General features: G+C 41.0%; 1 protein-coding gene and 1 long non-coding RNA gene across 5 annotated transcripts in view; one reads left to right on the forward strand and one right to left on the reverse strand.

Annotated features, from left to right (window-relative positions):
• LOC140738647 (proton myo-inositol cotransporter-like) overlaps positions 1 to 12,589 on the reverse strand; it is a 209,156-nt gene extending 196,567 nt beyond the window's left edge. For 2 of the 4 annotated variants that reach the window (XM_073066268.1, XM_073066267.1), the window contains exon 1: positions 11,793 to 12,589. In XM_073066268.1, coding sequence (XP_072922369.1) covers positions 11,793 to 12,348 — 556 coding nt within the window. In that variant the 5' untranslated portion in view covers positions 12,349 to 12,589. The remainder of the gene's footprint in view (positions 1 to 11,792) is intronic. The other 2 variants (XM_073066264.1, XM_073066265.1) reach the window with 1 other exon arrangement.
• LOC140738648 (uncharacterized) lies at positions 11,607 to 18,380 on the forward strand. The gene is made up of 2 exons (XR_012101414.1): positions 11,607 to 11,723; positions 13,021 to 18,380. It is a non-coding gene; the product is annotated as an uncharacterized lncRNA (long non-coding RNA).
• Positions 18,381 to 25,779: the final 7,399 nt, after the last annotated feature.

Raw genomic sequence — 25,779 nt, forward strand, 5'->3', positions numbered from 1 at the left:
CAGTCTGAGCATCCTTTAAATTATCTTGTATAACTTAATTCATATTTCCATGTCATATTCTACACATATTGCTCAACAAACCACATGGTTGAATCTTGCTGGTAAAATGACCTAGTTCCATGATAAACTGCTGGTATTTAACTTAATGAAAAGCCAGTTTGGAATTTTATTACATGTGCATCAAGAAGCACACATTTTAAACTGAAATATATGCCAGTGCATTTTCTCACTACACTCAGCATGATACAGCAGAAAAGACACTTAAATATACACTCACAATTGCATTTAGCCATCTATTCATGTATCGTATACCATATTAGATGAAGATGTAATAACTGGATGCAGGGCAAGAATAATTTTTTAATGTGCACAATATTTTCAATAATTTGCAATACATCAGTTATTTACTTCATTCTCTAACATTTTCAAATGCTTCCTAATGTCAAGGATATTGAGAAACTTTATAAGAGTGGAAGAGCAGGGAAGTTTCTGTAGCTGAAGCAACTTAGTAAATTGCAGTAACGCAGTCCAAGCTCTCAGATGACATTAATCAAACAGTCCTGCAGTTATTCTGCAGCTTTCATGTTTCATGAAGTCTGCACACAGTTCTCAGACTCAATTATTCCTCCATCTTATTGGTTCACTTTTTGCCCTTATTTCTGAAATTGAAAATGCTGTATTAAATTATGGTTTCACCTTTTGCACTTAATTTCAAAACATTCACCTTCTGTGCCTTTGATACAAATCAACAGATTTGTTCTTGAGTAGCTTTCCTGTTCATTTTGTCTTTTGTACTTAATACATTACTACACAAGCTCCATCAGCCATCTGTTCCAATTGAACTTTTATCATTTCCTAACACCTTTTACAATCACCCTCCACTGTGCATCAGCTGCAAGGTTAATCATCATAAAACATGTGTAAGATGGGAGATAATGCAAACTAACCAGAACTTTAAAATACACTGGTTAAGCCAGAGCAATTCAGAAATGTCCACATGAACAACAGTAGACAAAGTCCATGTTGTATTGAGATAGCAATCTTTCTGGTGCTGCAGCAAACTGTAAAGCAGAAGCTCAAGATGGCAGTGACCATAACCATCAGGTCTGAGTGGTGCAGGCACTGATGTATTACTCCAGCAGTATCCATACAAGCTCACAATTATACACTGTCACCAGCGACTTTCAATACCATTAACTTCTAGTGGTCTACAAAATCAATGGACTACAAAAAATAGGAGTAGGATGTGGGATACACAGATAGTCCCCCTTGTTGTCTACATTTGGGCAGTCAGCCCTCTCCAAAGTTTGTCCTGCACTCTAACTCATGCAACACATCTAATGATGTTAAACCTTACTTCTAATTATTACCCGTTACCAAATGCAAGAACACACAGTACTACGGAAGACAACACAACAGTTTTTTTAATTAGTAGCTCACAACTAGAGAGAACCTTCCTTCAACATGCTCTTGGAGTCTGCATCGGGATCTCCAAATTACTTATACAAGCATGGCTCTTTCATACACATGTAGTCGCGTACACTTGTTAAGCAATTGTGCAATTTCTTCTTTACTTGCCCAACAACAGTATCATGAGGTACTTGTATGGTAATTGATCATTTAGCAAATCATTAATCTAAGAACCTGCTTAGCATGGATAGTTCCCATTTACTTCCAAGAACCTGCGTTAGGGCATTGTCTCATCAGGCGGTTCTTTATTTAAGCCTTGGTCTAGCAATTTCAAGAACAATGTCTAGCATGCTCAGAAAACAGTGTATAATTAACACTGCATCCTCTGGCGTGTCAGCAACATCAAAATTACTCTTTAACCCCTTTAATTTCTTCAATGAAACTATCAAAGCAGCACCCATTGGCACAGTACATAAATGTGGCAACTGCAACTGACCCCACCCAAAGGCACAAATCTACAAGTAGGTGGTGCGGTTTTTTCCCCCCAGAAAAGTACAGGAAGGTTTGATGTGGCCTAATTTCTTCTCCCGCCCCCTTCAAAAAAAAAAGCTCTATGTAAGCATTGTACTAGGTTTGTTTTCACTCAATATGCATTATACACAACATTTGTATGAGCTCATTTGTTCTATCACGGAATATTTTCATTATAGTTCTGAAGAAAGCTGCATTGAATTAAGAAATTCCAAGACAATGATTTATGTATTTACTCTCAGGATCCAGGTGTTATTGTAGAATAACAAGTCCCTATTTCATCCCAACATTTTTGGGGGACGGCATCATGATACTTGATCAATTCCCAATTATTGGTCATGAGCCTCCCATCTATATAAAGTACAACCTGTCCACAATTCTGCCACATCATACTCAAAACCCATGTCTCTCATTAAGCTTACTTCACTTCTAACTCCACAAAAGGGAAGCAAGACTTTGAAATTTCCAAAAATCCCAATTCCATTCATCCTACCACTGGCGACAATGCATTCAGTTGACTTAACTGTAGACTGAAATCCAACTGTAAATACCTGCTTATTTCATTCTGCCTTTAAAAATCTCATCTTGACCTACTTTATTTGCTTCATCTGAATCTGTTTTCCTGCACCTACTGTAAACCTCCTAACTGGAGATGGGACAAAAGCGGGTTACTGGCACCTCAGAATCAGTCGCTCCAGGCAGATGGGACTCATTTAGTCAAGGTTGGCAACTCATCTGGAAAACATTGATCTCAAACCTCTGTTGCTTTGCAGCTACACCCACTCATGGAGAAGGCTGGAGGAGTAAACTCCAAGGAAAAATCCAGTCCTATGCTGAGTTAAATGCAACTCCTATGGCACCATTGGTACCAAAATATATCGGTCTCTGCCGTTCCTATGGATTCATCAGCTGCATGGAGAGGGGAACCCGCTGCATGGGCAACAGCCTGCTCTCCATATTGTATTGCCCTAGTGTGCACATACAGCTGAGATGCAACATACATGGTCAACCCCAAACAATGAAGGGCCTCACCCAGTATAAACCTGTTCCCAAAACAAATTGTTCCTTTACATATTACATTAACTCTGCAACTGGGCACAATTCTATTTGTAGATTAATGCATATTCAAATCAAACATCAAATATATAAAAAGATGAAACAAATTACACAAAAGCAGCTAAGGGACATCCGTGTAATCCAGTCACAAATGATTACAGAGCACTGAATTGCTGTTGAGAACATAGCAAATGTAAATTAGATCATCAGTTTCAACTTCATACTAGACTGTAGACAAATGCTTTCCCAGGAGTTCTTTGAAGAGTAGGGATTTCACTGTCACAAGTGTCCCAGCTCGTATTAATACTATAAAGTACACCTTGAAAAAAATTTATTCATGCACTTGTTATTATAAATTAAGATATTTTGCTTTCCAGCAATTCTCAGTAATTAGGGACTCTTAGGAAATATTCAAGAGAAAGGCAAAATATTGTATATCATAGCAATACACCAAATAGTATTGGATAATCACAAGAATGCTAATTATTTTAACTATAAAGCATTCAAACCAGCTCTGTTAGAAAGTACGATTCAAGAGAGCAAATAACATCTTCATTCGTTACAGTAGCTACCGACAACATTCATACTTCGACTTTACAATAATTTCTTCTGAAGTCTCCACTGAATTACAAGGCTGTACATCTTTTTTTAAACCAACTTTTAATAAACTGCCTTCCACTGACTGAGAAACAATAGCAAACAAAATGATCAACAGGTGCTTCACTATCAAAACAAAAAGTACTTTGGTTGCACTTAGTAGTGGGCCCTCAGGCTTATCAACATAAAACCAGACATTCACTGCAAAGTGAAATATTTCTAACCAACAGCACTACTTTGGACAATTCAAACATTAAAACCTGTAAGTCAGTAAGTCAGTGTGTATATGTGGAAAAAAAAATCCTAACCATTATCAATCTATTAAAAAAATGTCAAATTACAACTGCATTGCAAGCCTGTTTCAACTAGAGCTAGCACACAATTCAAATTCATTGATACCAAAATGTGTTTAATGGCACTAACACTTAGCCCATAGTGTTAAATAATACCTACAACATAACAGACATTAACCCCAAAATACAGACATCCCACCCTGTAAAAACTCATTTCAGGGAGGTAGCACCATCAACTTGCGGGAGACTCCTGGAACTTCTGGGAGAGGTGGGATGTCTGCAATAGAGTAGCTCCTTAGCAGCTAGCTTAAATGATGTTAGCTATGCTAATGAACAAATGACACCTATTAAACTCAACAGTCATTTAACCCACCATGGACAATAGAAAAGTCACTGTTGCAAACAGTGCAGCGAGCAACACTGTCATTATTTTTGACCCCTATTACGCAGGGGTACACTTTAGTATAGTCTGGGGTGAAGTACATTTTATATTTTCCATTTTTGGAACACTCTGCCATGGTGCTCTCTCTCTAAAAAAAAAATCGATTTCCGGGTACTGTATATAATTTGCGGGCATTAGAGAGCCGCTATCAATATGCGGGAGACTCCCAGAACATCCGGGAGAGGTGGGATGTCTGAAAATATTACATCATTTTCCAAAATTGAAATACTTTCAGAATGTCAATACTTATACCTACAAAATGATTACAGCATATTCAACCAAACTTCCATGACAGCCAACAGCACATGTCAAAGTGATACTAGTGCTGCTTACCTACTCTTAAATGGTGAAGAACATTCAGTTTGCAGAAAAGAGAAGAAAGAAGAATAAATCATATTCGCAAGGTGCCAGTTGGCTGAATTCTGAGCAGAGGTCATTTAATCTCTTATTTTGCTGGCAATGCAAGGTGACAGAGAGAATCAACCAACAGTTCAAGTACAAAAATATCTCCGTGGCAGTTTCTTGATTTATGGCAGAGATTTCAATTTTCAAAGTTTAACAGAAGAAACACTGGTTCATCCAATACCAAATGTTATTGGAGTATAAAAGTTGCATTGTTTGCTGTGTAACCAAAACTATGTAGTCAGCTTTGAGCTTGCTATTTGCTATGCATGTATCCAATTTAGTAGGAGAATGAAATCTTAAGAATATAGAAGACAATGGTGTGTTAATGAGAGGTAGCTAAGAGATGTAGATTAGAACATGATTAAGTCAATGAGTAGAAACAATAGTGGCGGATGTACTTGTGATACGCAACTATAGACCGATTGGATATGCTAATGCAACTAAACCAGGAGATTGCTATAAAAAATGCTATGTCCAAGGATCGGTGGGCAATCAGCGACTAGCTCAATGACTGTCTCAGCTTTGATTTGCAAATTAAAGTTTAACCCTTCTTGAAGAACCTTCTGAGTCTCCTGGTCGTTTGTGGGGCACGAGAAACCACGACAAAGTCAAAAAGCAACAAAGAGTCAAGAAAAATATATCTAGATACTATTGTGATAAATTTGGAACCACATGTCATTCTAAGTAACAAAGCAGGAAGGGGCTGGGCCAATGATAATTTTCAAAGGGATTCAGAAGTGCTGCAGAAGAAATAATATCAATCAAGACCAATTGCACTAGGCAATTAAGGAGACACTGAAAGAACATTGTAGTGAACTAACGTGTCTACAGATCAACACACACAAAATGCTGGAGGAACTCAGTAGGCCAGGCAGCATCTATGAGAAAGAATACAGTCAATGTTTTGGGCCGATACCCTTCAGCAGGACTGGATTTAAAAAGCTGAAGAGTAGATTTAAAAAGTGGGGAGAGGGGAAAGAGAAACACAAGGAGATAGGTGAATCCTGAAGGAGAGAGATGAAGTAAAGAGCTGGGAAGTTGATTGGTGAGAGAGACACAGGGCTAGAGAAAGGGGAGTCTGATAGCAGAGGACAGAAGGCCATGGAAGAAAAGTATGGTGGGAGGGAGCACTAGAGGGAGGTGACGGGCAGGCAAGGAGATAAGGTGAGAGATGGAAAAGGGGATGGCGAATGGTGGGCAGCGGCCATTACTGGAAATTTGAGAAATCAGTGTCATGCCATCAGGTTGGAGGCTACCCAGACGGAATACAAGGTGTTATTCCTCCAACCTGAGTGTGGCCTCCTCACGACATGGAGGAGGCCATGGATAGACATAATGGAATGGGAAGTGGAACTGAAATGGTGGCCATTGGTAGATTCTGCTTTTTCTGGCATACAGAGTGTCTGTGCTCGGCGAAGCAGTCTCTCAATCTGCGTTGGATCTCCCCGATATACAGGAGGCCACACCGGGGGCACCAGAAACTGTATATGGCCCAACAGACTCACAGGTGAAGTGTCACCTCACCTAGAAGAACTGTTTGGGGCCCTGAATGGCAGTGAGAGAGGTGTAGTACTTGCTCCGCTTGCCAGGATAAGTGACAGAAGGGAGAACAGTGGGAAGGGACGAATGGAGAAGGGAATTGTGTACGGAGCAATCCCTGCAGAAAACAGAAAATTGAGGGGGGGGGGGGGAGGAAATGAGGAATACAGTGCTGGTTTCCAGTGAGTGTGAAGAGGATGTTCTAATTAGTGGTAGAGTCTAGGTCCAGAAGGCGCTGCCTTAGAGTAGGACATCCCTTTACCACAGAGATGAAGAGGAATTTCTTTAGCCAGAGGGTAGCAAATCTGTAGAATTCATTGCCATAGATGGCTGTGGAGACCAAGTCATTGGGTATAGTTAAAGCACGGGTTGATAGGTTCTTAATTAGTAAGGATGTAAAAAGACATCAGAGAGAAAGCAGGAGAATGAGGTTAAGCATCTGGTTGATTAGTTGATTTGGCTACGAAGCTGAGCAACAAGAGAAATAGAAAGAGGATAATACACAGGGCTCCAACTGTCAGGATGAAAGTAGTGATGATCCAGAAAACATGCAGACAGCAAATGTGGGGTGCTTCCCTTTCAAACTGAAAGCATACAACAGAAGATTTCCAAATAGTAAAAGGGTCCAAAAAAAAAGCCCTTTGAGTCCACATACCATGATATTAAACTGTCCTAGCCAGATAGAATAAAAATCTAAATAGCAGAGTTCAAAAAAAGTAAAGGGGAGTTACAAGTCTAACTGCAGGGTTACAAATCCTAGGTTTAACCACCCCTGAAGTAATTCAGAGAGTACTGGACACAACACTATCAAAGATATACTAGCCTTGGATGGAATGAAGCATGCCAGAATAATAACATACTTAACTACGGTAAATTACACACAACCCGATCACCAGATGCACAGTCTTTCTGTAGTACGTAGAGATTGTAGCTGTCTAAAAATAAATTTTGAACTAGACCTTTTAGGGATGAAGTTAGGAAACACTCCAATATGCAGGGAATGTTAAATTGGCAACTCTGAGCTACTTTTAGTGGAATTTGAAAGTGTTTAAATCTGAGATCAATAGCTTTGCCATCTACAAACTGTGATCAGCCATGATCTCAAGTGGCAGACTAATGTCAAATCGCCACAAAGTCAATGATTCCAAAATTTCAACTGCACCCTATATTCACAATACTGCAATAAGTATTTGATTTGGATATTTACATCTACAAATATGATTTAAATCAGTAAATAAACATTGATTAATAATGATGAATAATTGGACAAAAAGAAATACAAACATGCAAGTTTGAATTCCTGAGAAAGGGGATTTCTCGATTGCAGCTACAAAACACAACAATTCCAAATTAAAGGATAATTGGACTGGGAGCATTCGCTAAACTATTATTTCACTATCACAATTTAAGAAATAAAGTTTCAAAAGAAGTCACTGACACGGTGTCTCATCAGTACAACTAATATTCTTGCTGTTATTTTCATGTGAGCAGTTTCACAGTCACAGAATCATAGAGTTAAACAGCACAGAAATAGACACTTTGGCCCAATTTATCTACGCCAATGAAGATTTCTTTCCAAGCTAGTCCCATATCACTATAAACCTTTAGCATCGACATATCTGTCATATATACCGTAATTGTAGTCGTACCTGTCTCTACAGTTTCCTCTGGCAGCTTGTTGGAATAAACACAGCTTTTTGTGTAAAAATGTTGTTCATAGTCTGTTTGAAATCTTTCCCTTATTGCCTAAAAATCAATGTCATAGCTATAGGCTTCTTGCTCTGAGAAAAGACTGGTTATCTACCTCATGATTTTATATACATCATCCTCGACACTCCGGGGGGGGGGGGGGGTCCCCCGAGTGTTGAGGATCCATTCTGCCACACCTTTGCTTGTAACAGAGGCCCAAATAGTGATAACACACCTTGCTCGTTATCAAATTGAGTATGTTAATGGTGTTAGCTTCACAAGGCATTGGGATTAAATGATACTATCATTAAATGCCCTGTCATATGCATAATAATAATATCCTCCCAAGCCTCACTGGCACATCAGGTGGCAATCTTGGTGTTTCTGTAGCATTTTGCCTGTTTTTATAATGCTGAGTTACTTGCTCAATGCTCAACCCAGCACGGATGGAAAGCGTGCAAGAAGCCAGCCAGATTCAAACCCCAGACCACTCTCCTCGAAGTCTGGTGTGGATTCCATTACACTACCAGCAAAAGTCATATACATGTTACACAATAATCACAATTATTCAGTTTGGTTATCCTATGATGTCAATATCAACAGTAACAGTAGCATTTAGTTCCTCCACAGTGCTGAGGTGGAAAAGGCAACATCCAATTGTGTTGAAATATTGTACACCCGATGGTGAAGGTTCTCCCACTACACTACAGTACAAGAATTTACCAAGACAGAAGCTACGTCTCAAGTGATGATAGTTAATTTGGTTCATGACGTTGTTTGAGTCTGCATAAAGCCATGTTCTCTCATTCTCTTTTCTCTCCCCTCCTATCAGGCAGAAGATATGAAAAACCTGAAAGTAAAGCTTCTATCCATCTATTTTAGGTATACTGAACAGACCTCATAAAAAAGATCTACAGTACCTCCTCATGGCCTTGTTGTCTGCCTGCATTTTCTCTGTAACCGTAACACTTTATTCTTCAGTTGCCTTTCCCTGGTACTCCCTCAATGTACTAATGTGGTGAAATGATCTGTAAAGATTGCATGCAAAACATTTTCCCATTGTAATTTGATACATTGTGTCTCTGCTGTCCTTGTCCTTCTAGCTGGTGAGCTCTAAATGAAAAGGAAGGTATCTGGGTGGTTAATAATGTGCATATTATCTATCACATAGCACTGCAATTACTAGACACCAGAAATGATGAACATTTGTGGCAGTAGTGGGCCAGAATCAAGTGACCCTTTCTTCCAGAATACAGTTAATCTTTAGGAATTGCAACTCCATGGAGGGCACTTCAGCTCGCACTTGTACTCAGTGCCACACACACCACCTGCCATGGGAGCTCACTTCAGCTACCTTGAAGTCAGTCAACATTCCACCCCAGGCAACGATCAACAGCATATGCTGATGCTGTCTTCATTATTGCCATTGACTACAACCAGGTCAACTTCAATATGACCAACATGTATCCTGTCCCAATAGGGACCCCGAACATCTCTGGCCATTACTACACAAACAAAGATGCCTACTGCTCCATCCCCTGCCCACACTGGTAAATCAGAGCACTAGGCTGTGCACCTCCTCCTTGCATATAAACAGAAACCAAAATGCAATGATCCAATAGATGAGTGTCTACGTGACTGCTTTGTGTCAGTAGACTGGTCCATGTTCAGAGACTCAGCAGAAGTATGAGGTATGCATCAGCAACTGTACAGAGGAGTATGCATCAAAGAGGTGAAACTGACTGTTGCCAAACCAGAAGCCATGGATGAAGCAGGATATCCACTCCCTCGTGAAGTCCAGGTTAGCAGCATTCAAATTGGGTTACCTTGACCGATATAACAAATAAGGATCCAACCTTCTAAAATCTAACTATAAAACTCTAAAAACTATAAAGGATATCAAAACGATACCTCTCCAAAATAGAGTCCTAGACCAGCCATCAGTTGCAGCAGGAATTACATGCTAAGCAGTCTACAAAGTGTAGCCAGACAGCATTCCCACCAAAAGCACCAAAACAGGTCCATGGCAGAGCCATCTCCCAAGCACTACAATCATCTCTGGAATATCTGGCCATTAAGGACACCCATTTTAGACTACAGTTTAATGACTACTTATCCAGCTTTATTATCAATTCCAAGCAAACTCAAACTCTGAGATCTAGGACTCAACATCTCCCTTTTGCAACTGGATCCTTACCTTCATGATCAATAGACAATAATAATCAATGGTGGTACTCCAGGTTGAATCCCCAGCCCACAACTTTATTCCATATACACTAATGACTGTGTGGCCATATTCTGCTCCAATTCCATCTACAAATTTGCAGGTAACACCACCATAATGGGTGTCAAATAACGACAGGGCGGCACTTTGAAAGAAGATAGCTTAGTAACATGGTGTCACGCCAACATTTCTCTCAATATCAGCAAACAAAAAGAGCCAGCCAGCCAACCAGTCCTGACGAAGGGTCTCGGCCCAAAACATTGACTGCTTTCAACGGACGCTGCCCAACCTGCTGAGTTCATCCAGCCTGTTTGTACGTGTTGAATTGAGCCAGCCATTTACTTTGGTGCAGTGTTGGGGGGGGGGGGGGGGTGGATGGGGAAGGAAAATGAGCTGTACTTGCTCCTGTTTACATCAACAGTACCAAAATCAAGAGGAATTGAAAGTTTCAGGTTCCCAGCAGTGAACAGAAACAATTGCCTATCCTGATCCAACCATGTAAATAAACACCATGGCCAAAAAATGCAGCACTTCCACTTCTGCAGAAGGCTGAAAACATTTGGTTTGCTCCCCTTGAACATCACCAGTGTTTACAGATGCCATATAATAAAATCATCCTTCCTGTATGCAAATCAGTTTGGTATGGCAGCTGAAACGAGGAACAGCAGTGGATTGTGGACACAGCTCAACACATCACAGAAGCCTCACCTCCGTGGACACTGTCTACACTTCTTACTACCTCAGTAAAGTAGCCCATGTCATAGTTGAACCAATCCAATCATTCCATCTTTGCCTCCCTCTATCAAGCTGAAGGAACAAAAGCCTGAGAGCACATAGTATCAATGACAGCAGTAGTATCAAGGACAGCTTCTCTCCTGCTGTTATCAGACCACTGAACATTTACTTAGCTCAATAAGATGTACTCTTGACCTCACAATATATCTCGTCTTGCACGTTATTGTCTACTCACCCACACTACACACACTCCTGCAACTGTAATATATTCTGTTATTGTTTTCCTCTTCTATCACTTCAATCCACTGATGAATTGATCTGTTTGGATAGCATCCAAATCAAAGTTGCTCACTGTGCCTCGGTACATATGGCCATTAGGAACAATTTATTCGACATTAACATGCTAAAATGTACTCAACGATCAGGAGGTGAAAAGAAACGCAGCTGAACTAAAATCAGAATTATTCAAGCACGCAAGGGGTGGTCTTGTTTGTTTGAACTACTAGGGGAAAAACACAATCTCCATTAAAATCAATATTCACCCCCGAGTCGTGTTCTACATTCGTTATGAAGATCTTTTTAACAGGCGACCACCAGGGAATTGTATGTTAATGGGTTAAAAGGGCGCTGTAACGTCATGGCGTTAGACGTTGCGTGACGCGGCCCTTTTAAACAGACCGAGGCCCCGCCCAGTATGTACCCGGCCGGTTGATAGGGAAAATGTATGGGGTCGTCGAGATCACCCACGATACAGCCCTCACCTTCTGAGGGGAGAGGTGTTTCTCAGTCCGACTTTTCTGTGGTAAGTGTTCGCGTCTGAAACCCTCCCACATTCCGCCGGCTCAACGGTTGGATTGCGCGCGGCGCTTACCGATGCCCAGCCCCACCACGACACGTCCAGCCAACAGGGTGTACCGGTCGTTGGCCACCATCATCACCACGGCCCCCACCATGAAGAGAAAACTCGAAAAGAGGATGCAGGGTTTGCGGCCGAAACGGTCGTTGAAGAAACCGCCGCTCAGCGCCGAGATGGCAGCCGCCCCCACGGTAGCGGAGACCACCAGCTCCTGCCACAGCTCGTTCAGAGCGAACTCCTTCTTGAGCAGCAGTAGGGCTCCCGATACTACGCCGGTGTCGTAGCCGAATAAGAAGCCGCCCAGCGCGGCGAAGGCGGACAGGGTGTAGACGAATTTCGGGGTGCCGCTGTCTTGGAACTGGTGGCGCGCCGCCCGCTCGTACTCAGCCCCGGCGCCAGTTGCCATGGCCGCGAACTGCCTCCTGCTGTTGTTGCCGCTGCTGTCGCCGAGCGCTTTAAACAGCCTGCGCTCGCCGACCACTTCCTCCCTCTGCCCCTCCTCTCGCTCGACCTTCCTCAACCCTCCCAGATCGTTCAGGATGTACTCGTTACTGCTGGATTTACGGGACATAAGGGACTGCCCAGTTCCCACTGATTCCCGTGGCGCTGTCGTGGTCTCCGAAGGCAGTTTATACGTGAACCCCGACAGCCTGTCCCCCCGCAGCTGCTCGGCTCTTGAACTCGCATCGGCGACCCAGGCAGTCAGTCAGACGCGCCCCCGTCACGTGCGGCGCACTAGCAACCGAGGAGGTGATCACGGTGCAAATTACTTTTTTTTCCCCAAACATTATCGTCATCCCCGCCTCTTTTTCTTTAATGGCCACGTGTTTTGCTTCTGCCTGTCAGGTGGAAAACTACTGGATGGAGGCGTCTTGTGTATTTTTTTCCCCCCTTTGAGTGACAGGTATGGTTGTTCCGACATCGCACTCAGAAGGTATCACTGACTGTCAGCTTAGCCAACAAGCGTCCCCTTTATTTTACCAGGAAAAGGTCAAATCCCAGCCCAGCCCCTCACCGCATGCAATGATTCGTATTTACACTTTAATAAAACGTCAGATTTTTTTTGTGTGCGCGCGCGAAGACTTGTGACGTGTCGTTTCACGCCAATTGTATGGGAAGCTGGCGCGCGACAGGGTTAACAAGTTAAATTGAGTGATGCGATGTTAAATTTAATAAAAATAAATGTGATTTGATTTCGACTAGGAAAAACACGTAATCGTCAATGCTTATTTTCTCTATTTAGTTTAAGGATAAAGTAACTTGAAAATCTTCAGCCCCACCCAGAGGAAGTATATCCAACCAATTGGGAACATTCTCCGATGTACGCCCTTTTTGCTCAGGCTTTTAGGGAGAATTCAAGGAAAATACTGCCTTATGCTTCTCTAAATTGAAACCGACCATTGTACTCACCACTATGTGCAATTAAAACTGACACTTTGTTCAGAATTAGTGTATTATTCTGGAGATGATGGGTATTAACTATCACAATAGAGATGTGCAACAACCTTCGTTTTTGAGGAGCAACCAAAGTATTACGGATGTTGTATATTGCTTTATGCAGATTTTGAATGCTAACATCACTTTTGTGACAAAGTTTCACAAATATTCTGCTAAAGAACATAAGCTAAATTTCCTAAAATTGCAAGTTGTCCATTTCAGTAGACGTTGTGACCACTTCTGCAATCTTAAGAGAAAATGCCTGGCCATTCCTGATTAATTACACAAGAAAATAGCACCACTAGAAGGCCAGTTGGTCTTACAAGTCTGCTTTTGAAAAGGCAAGCTCTTGCTCTGCGTTGTCAATCTGTCCCAGACAACAACTGGTGATAGTTATACATAACCCTTACTCCTTAATCATCCAAAACATATATAATTCTCTTTAATACCTAATGATTTAACTTCCACAAACCTCTCACTTAGACATTGTCAGAGATTCAACCCTCTGCATGGAGAAGTTACTGTACACTAATTTTTAAATAACCTTTTCCTTATTATTCTGTTACTTTATTTAAAAATCTACCAATGGAAATATTGCAACATTTATCCCACTGTGCCACTTGGGGTTTTGTGTACCAACAAGATCACTCCTCATTTTTCTCAATGTCACAAAATATAGTTCTAATTTGTTTTTTTAGTTTGTTATGAATTCTTAAATGTTACGGGTTTTACCAATGGATAAGACCTCAAAAATTCCAGCCCGCCAATGACTTAAACCAAACTTTGGTCTTGCTGTAGGTTTATTCAGCTGGATATCTAGAAATCAATCAATCAGCTGAAATAATGTCAAACTTACGATAGAAACTATTACCCAGTTATCTTTGGTAATGAATTTTCTTTTTTGTGTATGTCGCTGAGTTAAGCTCACTTTCACTGAACTGCTTGCACAATCCTCTTCATGTGTATGTCATGTTCATTAAGGATCTGGAAATAAAGTAATTTTATTTTGATTAATTTAACTATAGTATAAGAGAACTCACTACAAAGAATGTGACCATCTCCAAAATATAATCACAATGTTAAAAAGGAGATTAAAATCTAAATATGCAAAATTAGTTGAAGTGTCTGGAATAAACAACACTTATTTGAGAAGGCCTTGAATTCCATAGGAAGAGATTACAATATTGACAGATACTGTCCTTAGAACTTTGCCCAGGATGTTGTGGTAACCTTTTAATTTACATCAAGATCAATCTAATCCTTCCCTCATAAATTAGCCCTCCGTTTTTCTATCCTCCATGTCCCTATCCAGAACTGCCTTAGATAACTAATGTATTTGCCTCTATCACCATGCTGGTGGGGCGTTCCATGCACCCACCACTCTGTGTAGGGAAAAAAAATTGCCTCTGATACCCTGTACATTATTACAATCCCCTGAAAATTTTGCCCCATCGTATTACCCCTTTGTGTAAGCAGAATAACCTACACTTTACTAATTCGCAGCCTTTGGAATTTTAGGTTAATCCATGGAATGGATAAGGAAGTAGCTGAATGGAGAGAAGCAACAATTTAGGAAAGGAGTTACCCCAGAGAATTAGGCTATACTGAGTTGGCTCCTTTTGAGCTTTAGATTTGATAGTTATTTTATTTTACCTAGTACATGAAACATAGCACAGTAACGAAACAGGCCCTTCAGCCCATGATGTTGGTCTGGTTGTTGTCTGAAGCAGTGGAGGCTAAAAGGATTCCTGATAGAGGTTTATAAAATTATGAGACAGATATTCGACAGCCAGAGTGTTTTCCCCAGGATCAAAATATGTAATATCAAGGAACATGCATTTAAGATGGGATGGGGAGTTTAAAAGAGCTGCGTGGAACAAGTATTCTTTTACACAGTTTACTGAATACACTGCCAGGTGTGGTGGTGGAGGCATTTAAGGGGCTCTTGGATAGACACATGAATATGCATAAAATGGTGGGATAAAAATCGTGCAGATAGAAGGGATTAGTTTAGTTTTTCCACTCGCTCCTTGTAGCACATCCAGGCAGTATCCTAGTAGGCATTTTCTGCATCCTTTCCAAAGCATCCAAATCCTTCCTTTAATGGAACACTATAATTAAAGGTGATTACTCCTGTTGTGACCTAATCAGTATTTTAACGTAGCTACATGATTTCCTGACTCTTGATCTCAAAGGCACTGAATAATAATTGTGGGTATGCCAATATACCTTCTTTACCACTATTATTGACTTGTACAGCTAATTTAAGGAAGCTATGTACTTAGAGCCTAAGACTCACAGTACATCAGTGCTGTAGGGGTCCTGTCACTAGCTGTGTACTTTCCTTTGCGTTTGTTTTCGCAAAGTACAAATTTTCACATCTCCATCTGTCACTTCTCTGCCTATATCTGTAACTGATCTATATGGCACCGCATACAAAATGCTGGAGAAACCTAGCAGGTCAGGCAGCATCTCTGGGGAGGAATAAACATTTGGCATTTCATGTCAAGACCCTTCATCAGGATAGGAAAGGAAAGAGGAAGAAGACAGACTAAGGCTAAGTCCACACTACACCAGATAAATCCGTAACCGAAGCTTTTTCTCTTCCCTCCGTCCACACTAAAACGGCATTTTCGTCCCCCAAAACCAGAGCTTTTCAGAAACGCTCTCCAGGGTGTGTAATTTTGAAAACGCCACTTGGGCAGATCAGTGTGGATGGGGTAACCGGAGAAATCTGAAAACGCTGTCAAACGGCAGCACGCCATTTCATTGTTTTCTTGAACACAACCTAACAATTTCAGAACAGGCGGCAACGAGACTGAAGCCAGAAGCGTTAGAAATGTACTCACCAAATACATTGACCTATAACTTAGTGAATAAATAAGTATACTCACTTTGCTCTGTTTTCTGTCCTTACTTGTATGAAGGTGGTTTGCCTATTTATACAAGTACAGTATATGACAATGGATATGTAACAGCCTAATGTAACATTGTATGGAAATACAAGATAATACTGATGCAGACATGTTTTATACATTTAACAAGGTGCTTTACTAATGAAACAGAGTTAGTCAGTTTTTCAATATTCGTTATCAGCCGGTCATACTGTCCGTGAACTCCCTGTCGGTTGCCTCCATAACGCTCCAGTATTTATTTTTACTTTTAAGTCCTGCTGCGGGAGAACCAACAGCTGCCCGTCGTTTAAGTTTTTCTAGTCTGTAACTGAACAAACATGCACCGTCTTTCACAGCGAGATTCAACACCAAACATGTCACTTGTTTTGGGTAGATATGTCCTGCGCATGCACAGTAGGAGGAGATTCGCCAAAATATCCATTTCAATGTGGACAGAGATATTTTTAAAAATGCCTAGTGTGGACATAACCTAAGAGAGGAAGGAGGGAAAGGAGCACAGCCTGGTACGTGATAAGTGAAGGAAAGTAGGTGAGGGAGGGGGGATGGTGTGAAGCCTGGAAATCATAGCTGGAAAATATAAAGTGCTGAAGAAGAAGGAATTTGATAGGAGGGGAGAGTGGACCACAGGAGAATGAGAAGGAGGAGGGAAACCAGAGGGAGGTGATAGGCAAGGAAAACAGAAGGAGTAAGAGGGGAGCCAGAATGGGGAAAAAAGGGGTAGCGAGGGGAAATAGAAAAATCGATGTTCATGTCATCAGGTTGTAAGTCAGTAAGAATGAGGAGTTAACTAAGAATGGTTAGCCAAAGGAAAATCCTGCCTTTTGTGGATGGACAATAGCTGCTTGAAAAAGCAGTCCCACAATCACTCCCCATTCCCATTCTGATGTCAGTCTATGGCCTTCTCTACTGCCATGATGAAACCACTCTCGGGTTAGAGAAAAAGCACCTCATATTCCGTCTGAGTAGCCTGAGCATCTATATTTTTAACTTATGATAATATTTACCCCATGTCTAGCTTTCCACTCACCTGGCTTCATCTATCAACTGCTCGTTTGTACTCATTCCCCTCACCTTATTCTGGTTTCCCTTTTCCTTTCCAATCCTGATGAAGGGTCTCCTGTCCATTAGTGTATCTGACCTATTGAGTTCCTCCAGCACTGAGTGTGTTAGTCTAGATTTCCGGCATCTGCAGAATTTCTTGTTTTTATATATCGCAATATATCTTTTGGCAATCTTCTACAAGATCACAATGCCACCAATCTTTGTGTCACATACAAATTTACTAATCCAACCATATTTTAATCCAAGTCATTTATATGCATCACAAACAGCAGAGATCCCAGTACAGATCCCTACAGAACATGAACGGTGTGAACCTCCATTTAGAATAGAACGGTTTACCACCTCTGTCATCTATAGACAAGCTAATTTTGAATCCAAAAAGCCTAGTCACTATGAATCTCATGCATCTTAATCTTCTGGATGAGTTTACTTTGAGACTCCTTGTTGAATATCCATGTCAACAAATTCCACAGTATGTTGTAAAACATTGAATGAATGTCTGAACAACAGACCGTTAACTTTTTCTGAGTCGCAGTACATAGAGTGTCTGAGCAAGATAATCTGTAGTTTTGTTAATGGCTAATGTTTGTGATTGCAGCTGGACTTTTTTAGTCTGTCATCACTAACATGAGGATGTCTGTTAATGACTAAATGTCTGTATGTCACTTTGATAGCTACATTGATATATTAGTTTGTAGTGACTGTAAAATTAGCTTGATTGATTCTTTTTTTTGGATTCATCAAAGTAATGTTATGTCCAAAACATTGGTGGACTGGTGGAAAAGAAGAGAACTTTAAAGTGTCTAATTGATTTATAAGGATATGCTCAACACTGTTAATGAGCATGTGTGTTGTTTAACTGAAAGAAACCAGGCTGAGTTAATGGCATGAGAACAAATGATCAAAGAGTTTCTGCCTGTGTGTCTCTCCACGCTTGTGGAACTCGTATATACTTGGGGCACCTCTCCCTGGGCTCTTTGGACTTTGCCCAGACTGGAAATCGCAATCGGTGCCTGGGACCTAGGGGGGGATTCACAAGTGAGTTGGAATTCGGAGTTCCCCGACGACAGTGACAATCAAATGGTGACTAAGCATTGTAAGCCCTGAAATCCTTGTGACTTACTACATTGTATATTGTGTGGTTTATCTGTACTTTGTATTTTATGATCATAAATTAGGATTAAGTTGCTTTGTGTACATGTATGCTTACCACCACATCTCCTAGACATTTGAAAAGTTTGGGGCTGATCAACTCAGACCATTACCTTCATGAAAAGCCTTTGTCACCTCCTTGAAAAACTCAGTCAAGTTTAGAAGTTGTGTTTTGCCCTAAATGTGTCCCTTATGCCATGCTGTTCCAAATGCTCATAAATTCTGTCAATATGAATCTTCTAACAACTTCCCTATCACTGACCTGAAACCTGCTCCGCTATAATTTGTGGGATTGTGCCTATTTTGCTTCTTGAACAAAAGAACATTATCTATTTGCCAGTCCTTCAGGACTTTGCCTGTAGCAGGTGAGGACACATATATTTTGGCCAAAATCCCAGCAATCTCAACCTTTGCTCTCTCTTTAATCTGGGAAATATACCATCAAACCCTAGGGTGTTTTTCACCCTAATGTTCTTCAAAAGACCTATCACCATCTTGTTCTTTACCTCAAAATGCCCTAGCACATTAGTATGCTCAGCACTGATCTCACTATCTTCTATGTTCTCCTTGGAGAATTCCAATGCAGAATACTCATTAAGGACTTTGCCCACATCCTCTGCTTCCAAACACATTACTTCCTGTACCCTTGAGGTATGCACAGATGCCTTGGCATTCTCTTTCCCTAGATTCAGTAAAATAATACAAATATCACATTTATAGCTCTAAATAAAATAGGAAATCTAGTTTATCAGATGAAAAATTAAACCTACAAAACCAAGTTGTAGTCAATATTTAAAATGGACAAAGTAATATACTGTAAGTTGAAGCTTGATGCCTCCACTAGCAAGTGTTTGTTTTTGGACATCTCACTGGGAAAATAATGATAATGTTCTAGAATCTGAAAATCCAGAGGACTCGACAAATGTGTAGCGAAAAGTTCCTAGCCTACCCTGGCTGTTAGAGAAATTCAGTCTCAACTTCATCTAACATTGGTAGTTACAGCTATCATGCTTCTTGTGATTTAGACCAATCAATAACAACTATCAGAATTATACAACATAGAAACCGGCTCTTCAGCCCATCACATTCTCTCATGTTTGGCCCATCTTGTTTTAAATCTCTATTTTGTATATCTATTCAAGAAAATGAAAAATAAAATTTTTAACCATCCACTAATAGTTATGTAATACCACGTTCCAGTAGAAATTAATTTCCAAAAATTGCAGAATGTCCTTTTTTTGCAAACTTAGTGGACACTTCTGTGATCTCAGTAATGGGAAAACTATAGTGATTTCTGATTAAATGTGCAAAATAGGTGCAGCAGCAGGCCACCTGGCCCCACAAGTCTGTTCAGAACTGGAATATATTCATTGGAGGAGAGATATTCTCTGCCTGTCATTATGTACATCTTTATTACCCACTCCCCTTGATACTTTTTAGTTATCAAAATAATCTCAGATTTCAAAAATCTGAGATTATGCAGATGCTGGGAATCTTGAGCAACACCAAAAAAAATCTGGAGGAAGTTAGCAAGTCAGGCAACATCTGTGGAGGGGAATAAACTGCCAACATTACAGGGAGTATCTGCCTGACTTGTTGAGTTCCTCCAGTGTTTTGTGTGTGTTGCTCATTTTCAAATTGGCAATTGACTTGGCATCAATTAACATTTGTGAAAACGGGTTTCAAATTTCTTCAACTTTTGAATATATTTCTTAACTTTACATCTGAGTTTATTTTTTTAAAAATTCCATTTACTTTTAACATTCTAACCAGTGGAAATTTTTTCTTGATCTTAAGATCTTTCTTGGCCTTGTTGGTAGAATCTCAGATGGAGTTGAGAGGGCCAATAGGAGCGAGATATACCAACTAGTGGAGTGGTCTCGTAGCAACAAACTTGCACTTAACGTCTGTAAGATGAAAGAGCTGTTTGTGGATGAAGAAACACAAACCAAAGCTCATAGAAGGATTAGAAGTGGAGAGAGTGAGCAGCTTCAAATTCCTGGCTGTCAAGATCTCACGACATAACCTGGTCCCAACCTATCAATGCAGCTATAAAGAAGACAAGATGGACTATACTTCATTAGGAGTTTGAAGAGATTTGGTATATCAACTAAAACACTCAAAAGCTTATTTAGATGTACTATGGAGAGCGTTCTGAATAGCTGCATCCTGTCTGGTATGGGGTACTGCTGCACAGGACCAAAAGAAACTGCAGAGAATCATAAATTTATTCAGCTCTATCTTGGGTACTAGCCAACAAAGTACCCAGGACACACACCTTCAAGGAGTGGTGTCTCAAAAAGGTAACATCCATTATTAAGTACTCCCAGCACCCAGGGCATGCCCCTTTCCCGTTGTTACCATCAGGTAAGAGGTACAGAACCCTGAAGGCACACGCTCAGTGATTCATGAACAGCTTCTTCCCCTCTGCCATCTGATTCCTAAATGGGCATTGAACATATGAACACTGCCTCACTTTTTTAATATATATTATTTCTGTTTTTGCATGATTTTTTTATATATTCAATACACGTATACTGTAATTGACTTATTCATTTTTACCTTTTTTCCTTCTATATTATGTTTTGCATTAAACTGCTCCTGCTAAGCTAATAAACCTGATTCTGTGTTATCCTTAATATTGTGAAACGTCACCTGAATATCTTGAATGCCAAGTCTAAACCATCCAAATTCCAGCAAACTCATTCCTTTGCAGTCTCGTACTCCAGTGCATTAACATATAGAAAATATGGAATTGGATGGCTCCTAATCTGTGAGCGGGAGAATGAGGAGAAGCTGTGACTCCATTTGGGTCCAAGGCTGAAGTTTTTAAAAGGCAGCAGTTTTTGAAATCGGATTGCGCCCAATCAGTGAATAGAATTCATAGAAGACGAATAAGTGTAAAGCAGGGGATGGTGTTGGAGTGAATTTGTCTGATCAGGCTTGGGTGAGGTAAGTATCTGGTAAGTTTCTTCTTGCTCTTTATTTTTCATTCCTCATTTGTTAGGGCACATTTAGTGCAGTGGCTCCAGGGGCAGCGTTTTGTTCTGGGTGTGAGATCTGGGAATTCTGGGAGACTTTCAGGCTCCCAGATAACCACATCTGCACCAGGTGCACTAAGCTGAAGCTCCTTAGAGAATGTGTGGAGGAACTCCAGTTACAGCTCAATGACCTTTCGCTCATATGGGATACTGAGCAAGTGGCAGATAGGAGCTACAGGGAGGTAGTTATCCCTAGGTTGCAGGAGGCAGGTAATTGGGTGACTGTCAAGAGAAGGAAGGCAGTGCAGAGCACCCCTATGGCCATGCACTTCAATAATAAGTATACCACCTTGGATACTGTTGAGCAAATGACCTACCATGGGAGCTGTAGTGTTAGGCCTCTGTTACTGTGGCTCAAAAGAGAAGAGGACTGCAGTAGTGTTAGAAGACTTTTTTGATGAATAGAGGCAAAGTTTTGTGGACACGACAGAGACTCCCGGGTACTATGTTGCCTCCCAGGTGCCAGGATCAGGTATGTCTCAGATCGGATCCATGGCATTATGAAGTAGGAGGGTGTGCAGCCAGAAGTCTTGGTACATATTGGCATCAAATGACAAGTCGGAAAGGTGAGGAGGTCCTGAGAAATTTTAGGGAGTTAGAAAGCTGAAAAGCAGGACATCCAGGGTAGTAAGCCTTGCATCAGTGAAGGTAAGAAAAGGATGATTTGGCAGATGAATGTGTGGCCGAGGAAATGATGTCAGGGGCAGGGGTTCAGATTTTTGGATTATTGAGTTATCTTCTCGGGAAGGCATGACCTCTAAAAAAGGGGTGGATTTCACGTGAACCTGGGGGGGGGGGGGGCAATATCCTTGCAAGCAAAATGTTATTTGAATGGACTGAAAATGTTATGTTTGTATGCACGCAGCATAAGAAATAAAATAGATGATCTTGAAATTTAGCTACAGTTTGGCAAGTATGACATTGCAGCCATCTTTAAAACTTGGCTAAAGGATGGCTACCATTGGGAGCTGAACGTCCAAGGATTTATGGTGTATCAGAAAGTTAGGCAAGTAGGTAGAGGGGGTGGTGTAGCCCTGTGTATAAGAAATGACTAGTGTAAAAGGACCTTAATGGCAGTTGTATATAGACTTCCAAAGAGCAGCCAGGATGTGAATTACAAACTACAGAAGGAGATAGAAAAGGTGTGTCAGAAGGGCAATGTCATGATCATCATTGGGGCTTTTGTCATGAAAGTGGATTGGGAAAACATGGCTAGTACTGGACTTCAAGAGAGAGAATTTGTAGAATGCCTAAGGGATGACTTTTTAGAACAGTTTGTTGTGCCCACTAGGGGTTCAGCTGTGGTGGATTGGGTGTTGTGCAATGATCCGGAGGTGATAAGAGAGCTTAAGGTTAAGGAACCCTTAGTGTACAGTGATCACAATATGATCGAGTTTACTTTGAAATTTGAGAAGGAGAAACTAAAATCCAATGTGTCGGTACTTCAGTGGAATAAAGGAAATTACAATGGCATGAAAAAGGAACTGGCCAAAGTTGACTGGAAAGGGACACTAGCAGGAAAGACAGCAGAGCAGAAATGGCTGGAGTTTCTGCAAAAAAAATGAGGGAAATGCAAGACAGATATATTCCAAATAAGAAGGAATTTTCAAAGGGAAGGAGGGCACTACTATGGCTGACAAGTGAAGTCAGTGCCAAAATTATAGCAAAAGAGAGGGTATACAAGGAAGCCAAAGCTAGTGGGAAGATAGAGGATTGGGAAGCTTTTAAATACTTGCAAAAGGAAACTAAGAAGGGCATTAGGATGGAAAAGATGAATTATGAAAGGAAGCTGGCGACGAATATCAAAGAAGATACTAAAAGCATTTTCAGTATATAAAGGGTAAAAGAGAGTTGGGGTAGATATAGGACCAATAGAAAATGATGCTGGAGATATTGAAATGAGATATGCAGAGATGGCAGAGGAACTGAATGCGTATTTTGCATCTGTCTTCACAGTGGAAGACATCTGCAGTATACCAGACATTCAAGAGTATCAGGGAAGTGAAGTATGTACAGTGAGAATTACAACTGAGAAGGTGCTCAGAAAGCTTAATGGTCTGAGAGTGGATAAATCTCCTGGACCTGATAGAATCTGCCCTCGGGGTCTGAAGGAAGTAGCTGGAGAGTTTGCGGAGGAATTCACAATGATCTTTCACAAATCAATAGATTCTGGCATTGTACCAGATGACGGGAAAATTGCAAATGTTACTCCGCTATTTAAGAAGGGTGGGAGGCAGCAGAAAGGAAACTATAGGCCTGTTACCAGTGGTTAGGAAGTTGTTGGAATCGATTGTTAGGGATGAGATCACAGAGTACCTGGAGGCACAGGGACAAGATGGGCCAAAGCCAGCATGGTTTCCTGAAAGGAAAATCCTGCCTGACTAACCTACCACAATTTTTTGAGGAAATTACAAGCAGGGTAGACAAAGAAGATGCAGTAGACGTGGTGTACTTGGATTTTCAGAAGGCCTTTGACAAGGTGCCACACATGAGGCTGCTTAGCAAGATAAGATCCCATGGAATTACAGGGGAGTTACTAGCACGGGTGGAACATTGATAGGCAGAAAACAGAGTAAGAATAAAGGGATCCTATTCTGGCTGGCTGCCAGTTACCAGTGGAGTTCCACTGGGGTCGGTGTTGGGACCGCTGCTTTTTATGATGTATGTCAATGAATTGGAGCATGGGATTAAGCATGGGATTTGTGGCTAAATTTGCCAATGATACCAAGTTAGGTGGAAGAGTGGGTAGTGTTGAGGAAACAGAGCCTGCAGAAAGACTTACCGTAGATATAATTTAGAGGAATGGGCAAAGAAGTGGCAAATGAAATACAATGTTGGAAAGTGTATGGTCATGCTCTTTGGTGGAAGAAATAAATGGGCAGACTATTATTTAGATGGGGAGAGAATTCAAAATACAGAGATGCAAAGGGACTGGGGAGTCCTTATGCAGGATACCCTAAACGTTAACCTCCAGGTTGAGTTGGTGGTGAAGAAGGCGAATGCAATGTTGGCATTCATTTCTAGAGGTATAGAATATAAGAGCAGGGATGTGATGTTGAGGTTCTATAAGGCACTTGTGAGACCACACTTGGAGTATTGTGTGCAGTTTTGGGCTCCTAATTTTAGAAAGAATATACTGACATTGGAGAGGGTTCAGAAAAGATTCATGAGAATGATTCCAGGAATGAAAGGGTTACTGTATGAGGAAGCTCTGGCAGCTCTTGGGCTGTATTCCCTGGAGTTAAGGAGAATGAAGGGGGAATCTCATAGAAACATTCCAAATGTTACAAGGCCTGAACAGATTAGATATGGCAAAGTTATTTTCCATGGTAGGGGAGTCCAGAACAAGAGGGCACGACTTCAGGATTGAAGGATGTCCATTTAGAACAGAGATGTGAAGAAATTACTTTAGTCAGAGGATGTGAAATCTGTTGCCACAAGGGGCTGTGGAGGCCAAGCCATTGGGTGCATTTAAGGCAGAAATAAATAGGTTCTTGATTAACCAGGGCATCAAAGGGTATGGGGAGAAGGCTGGGGATTGGGGATGGCGGAGCAGACTTGATGGGCTAAATGGCCGCCTTCTGCTCCTATATCTTGTGGTCTTATAAGCAGGTTTGCTAGAGCTGTTCAGGAGGGTTTAAACTAATTTTCTGGATGATTGGAACCATTGTGATGGGGCTGATGATGGGGTACTTGGTTTACAAACAGGTAGTGTGTAATGAGACTGCTAGCTGGGAAAGGCTGATTGGGTAAAATTGCAGTGATGAACTGCAATGTAAAGGGGAGATAAAATCAGAAAGGGTGATGAATGAAGATTCTATATTTGAATGCACAATATATATGGAATAAGGTAGATAAACTTGTAACACCGTTATAGATTCGATTGTATGACATTGTGGGCACCCCAAACGTGGCTCAAAGAAGATTATTGATGGGAGCTTAATGTCCAAGGATACTCATTGTATTGAAAGGACAGGCAGGTAAGCTGTGAAGGTGGGTGGCACTGTTGGTAAAAATGAATCAGATCATTTAAAAGAGGTGAGATAACATTGAAAACTGTAGAATTGTTTTGGGAAGTTATATACAGATGGGAGTTTATATAGAGATCTCCAAATAGTAGTAAAGATGTCTACAAATTATAATAGGAGATAAGAAATGTGTGTCAACAGGCCAATCCCAATGTCAATAGTCGTGGGGGATTTCAATTTGTAGGCACGTTGGAAAAGTCAGGTTGCTGCTGGATCCCAGAGAATGCCTATGAGACAGCTTTTTATAGCAGTTTGTGGTTAAGCCCACGAGGGGATCATATATTCTGGATTAGGTGTTGTTTGGTGAACATAAACTGATTCGAGAGCTTAAGTGAAAGGAACCCTTAGGGGTTTGTGATCATAATAG

Source organism: Hemitrygon akajei, chromosome 14 (assembly GCF_048418815.1).
Source record: "Hemitrygon akajei chromosome 14, sHemAka1.3, whole genome shotgun sequence".
Taxonomy (NCBI): Eukaryota; Metazoa; Chordata; class Chondrichthyes; order Myliobatiformes; family Dasyatidae; genus Hemitrygon; species Hemitrygon akajei.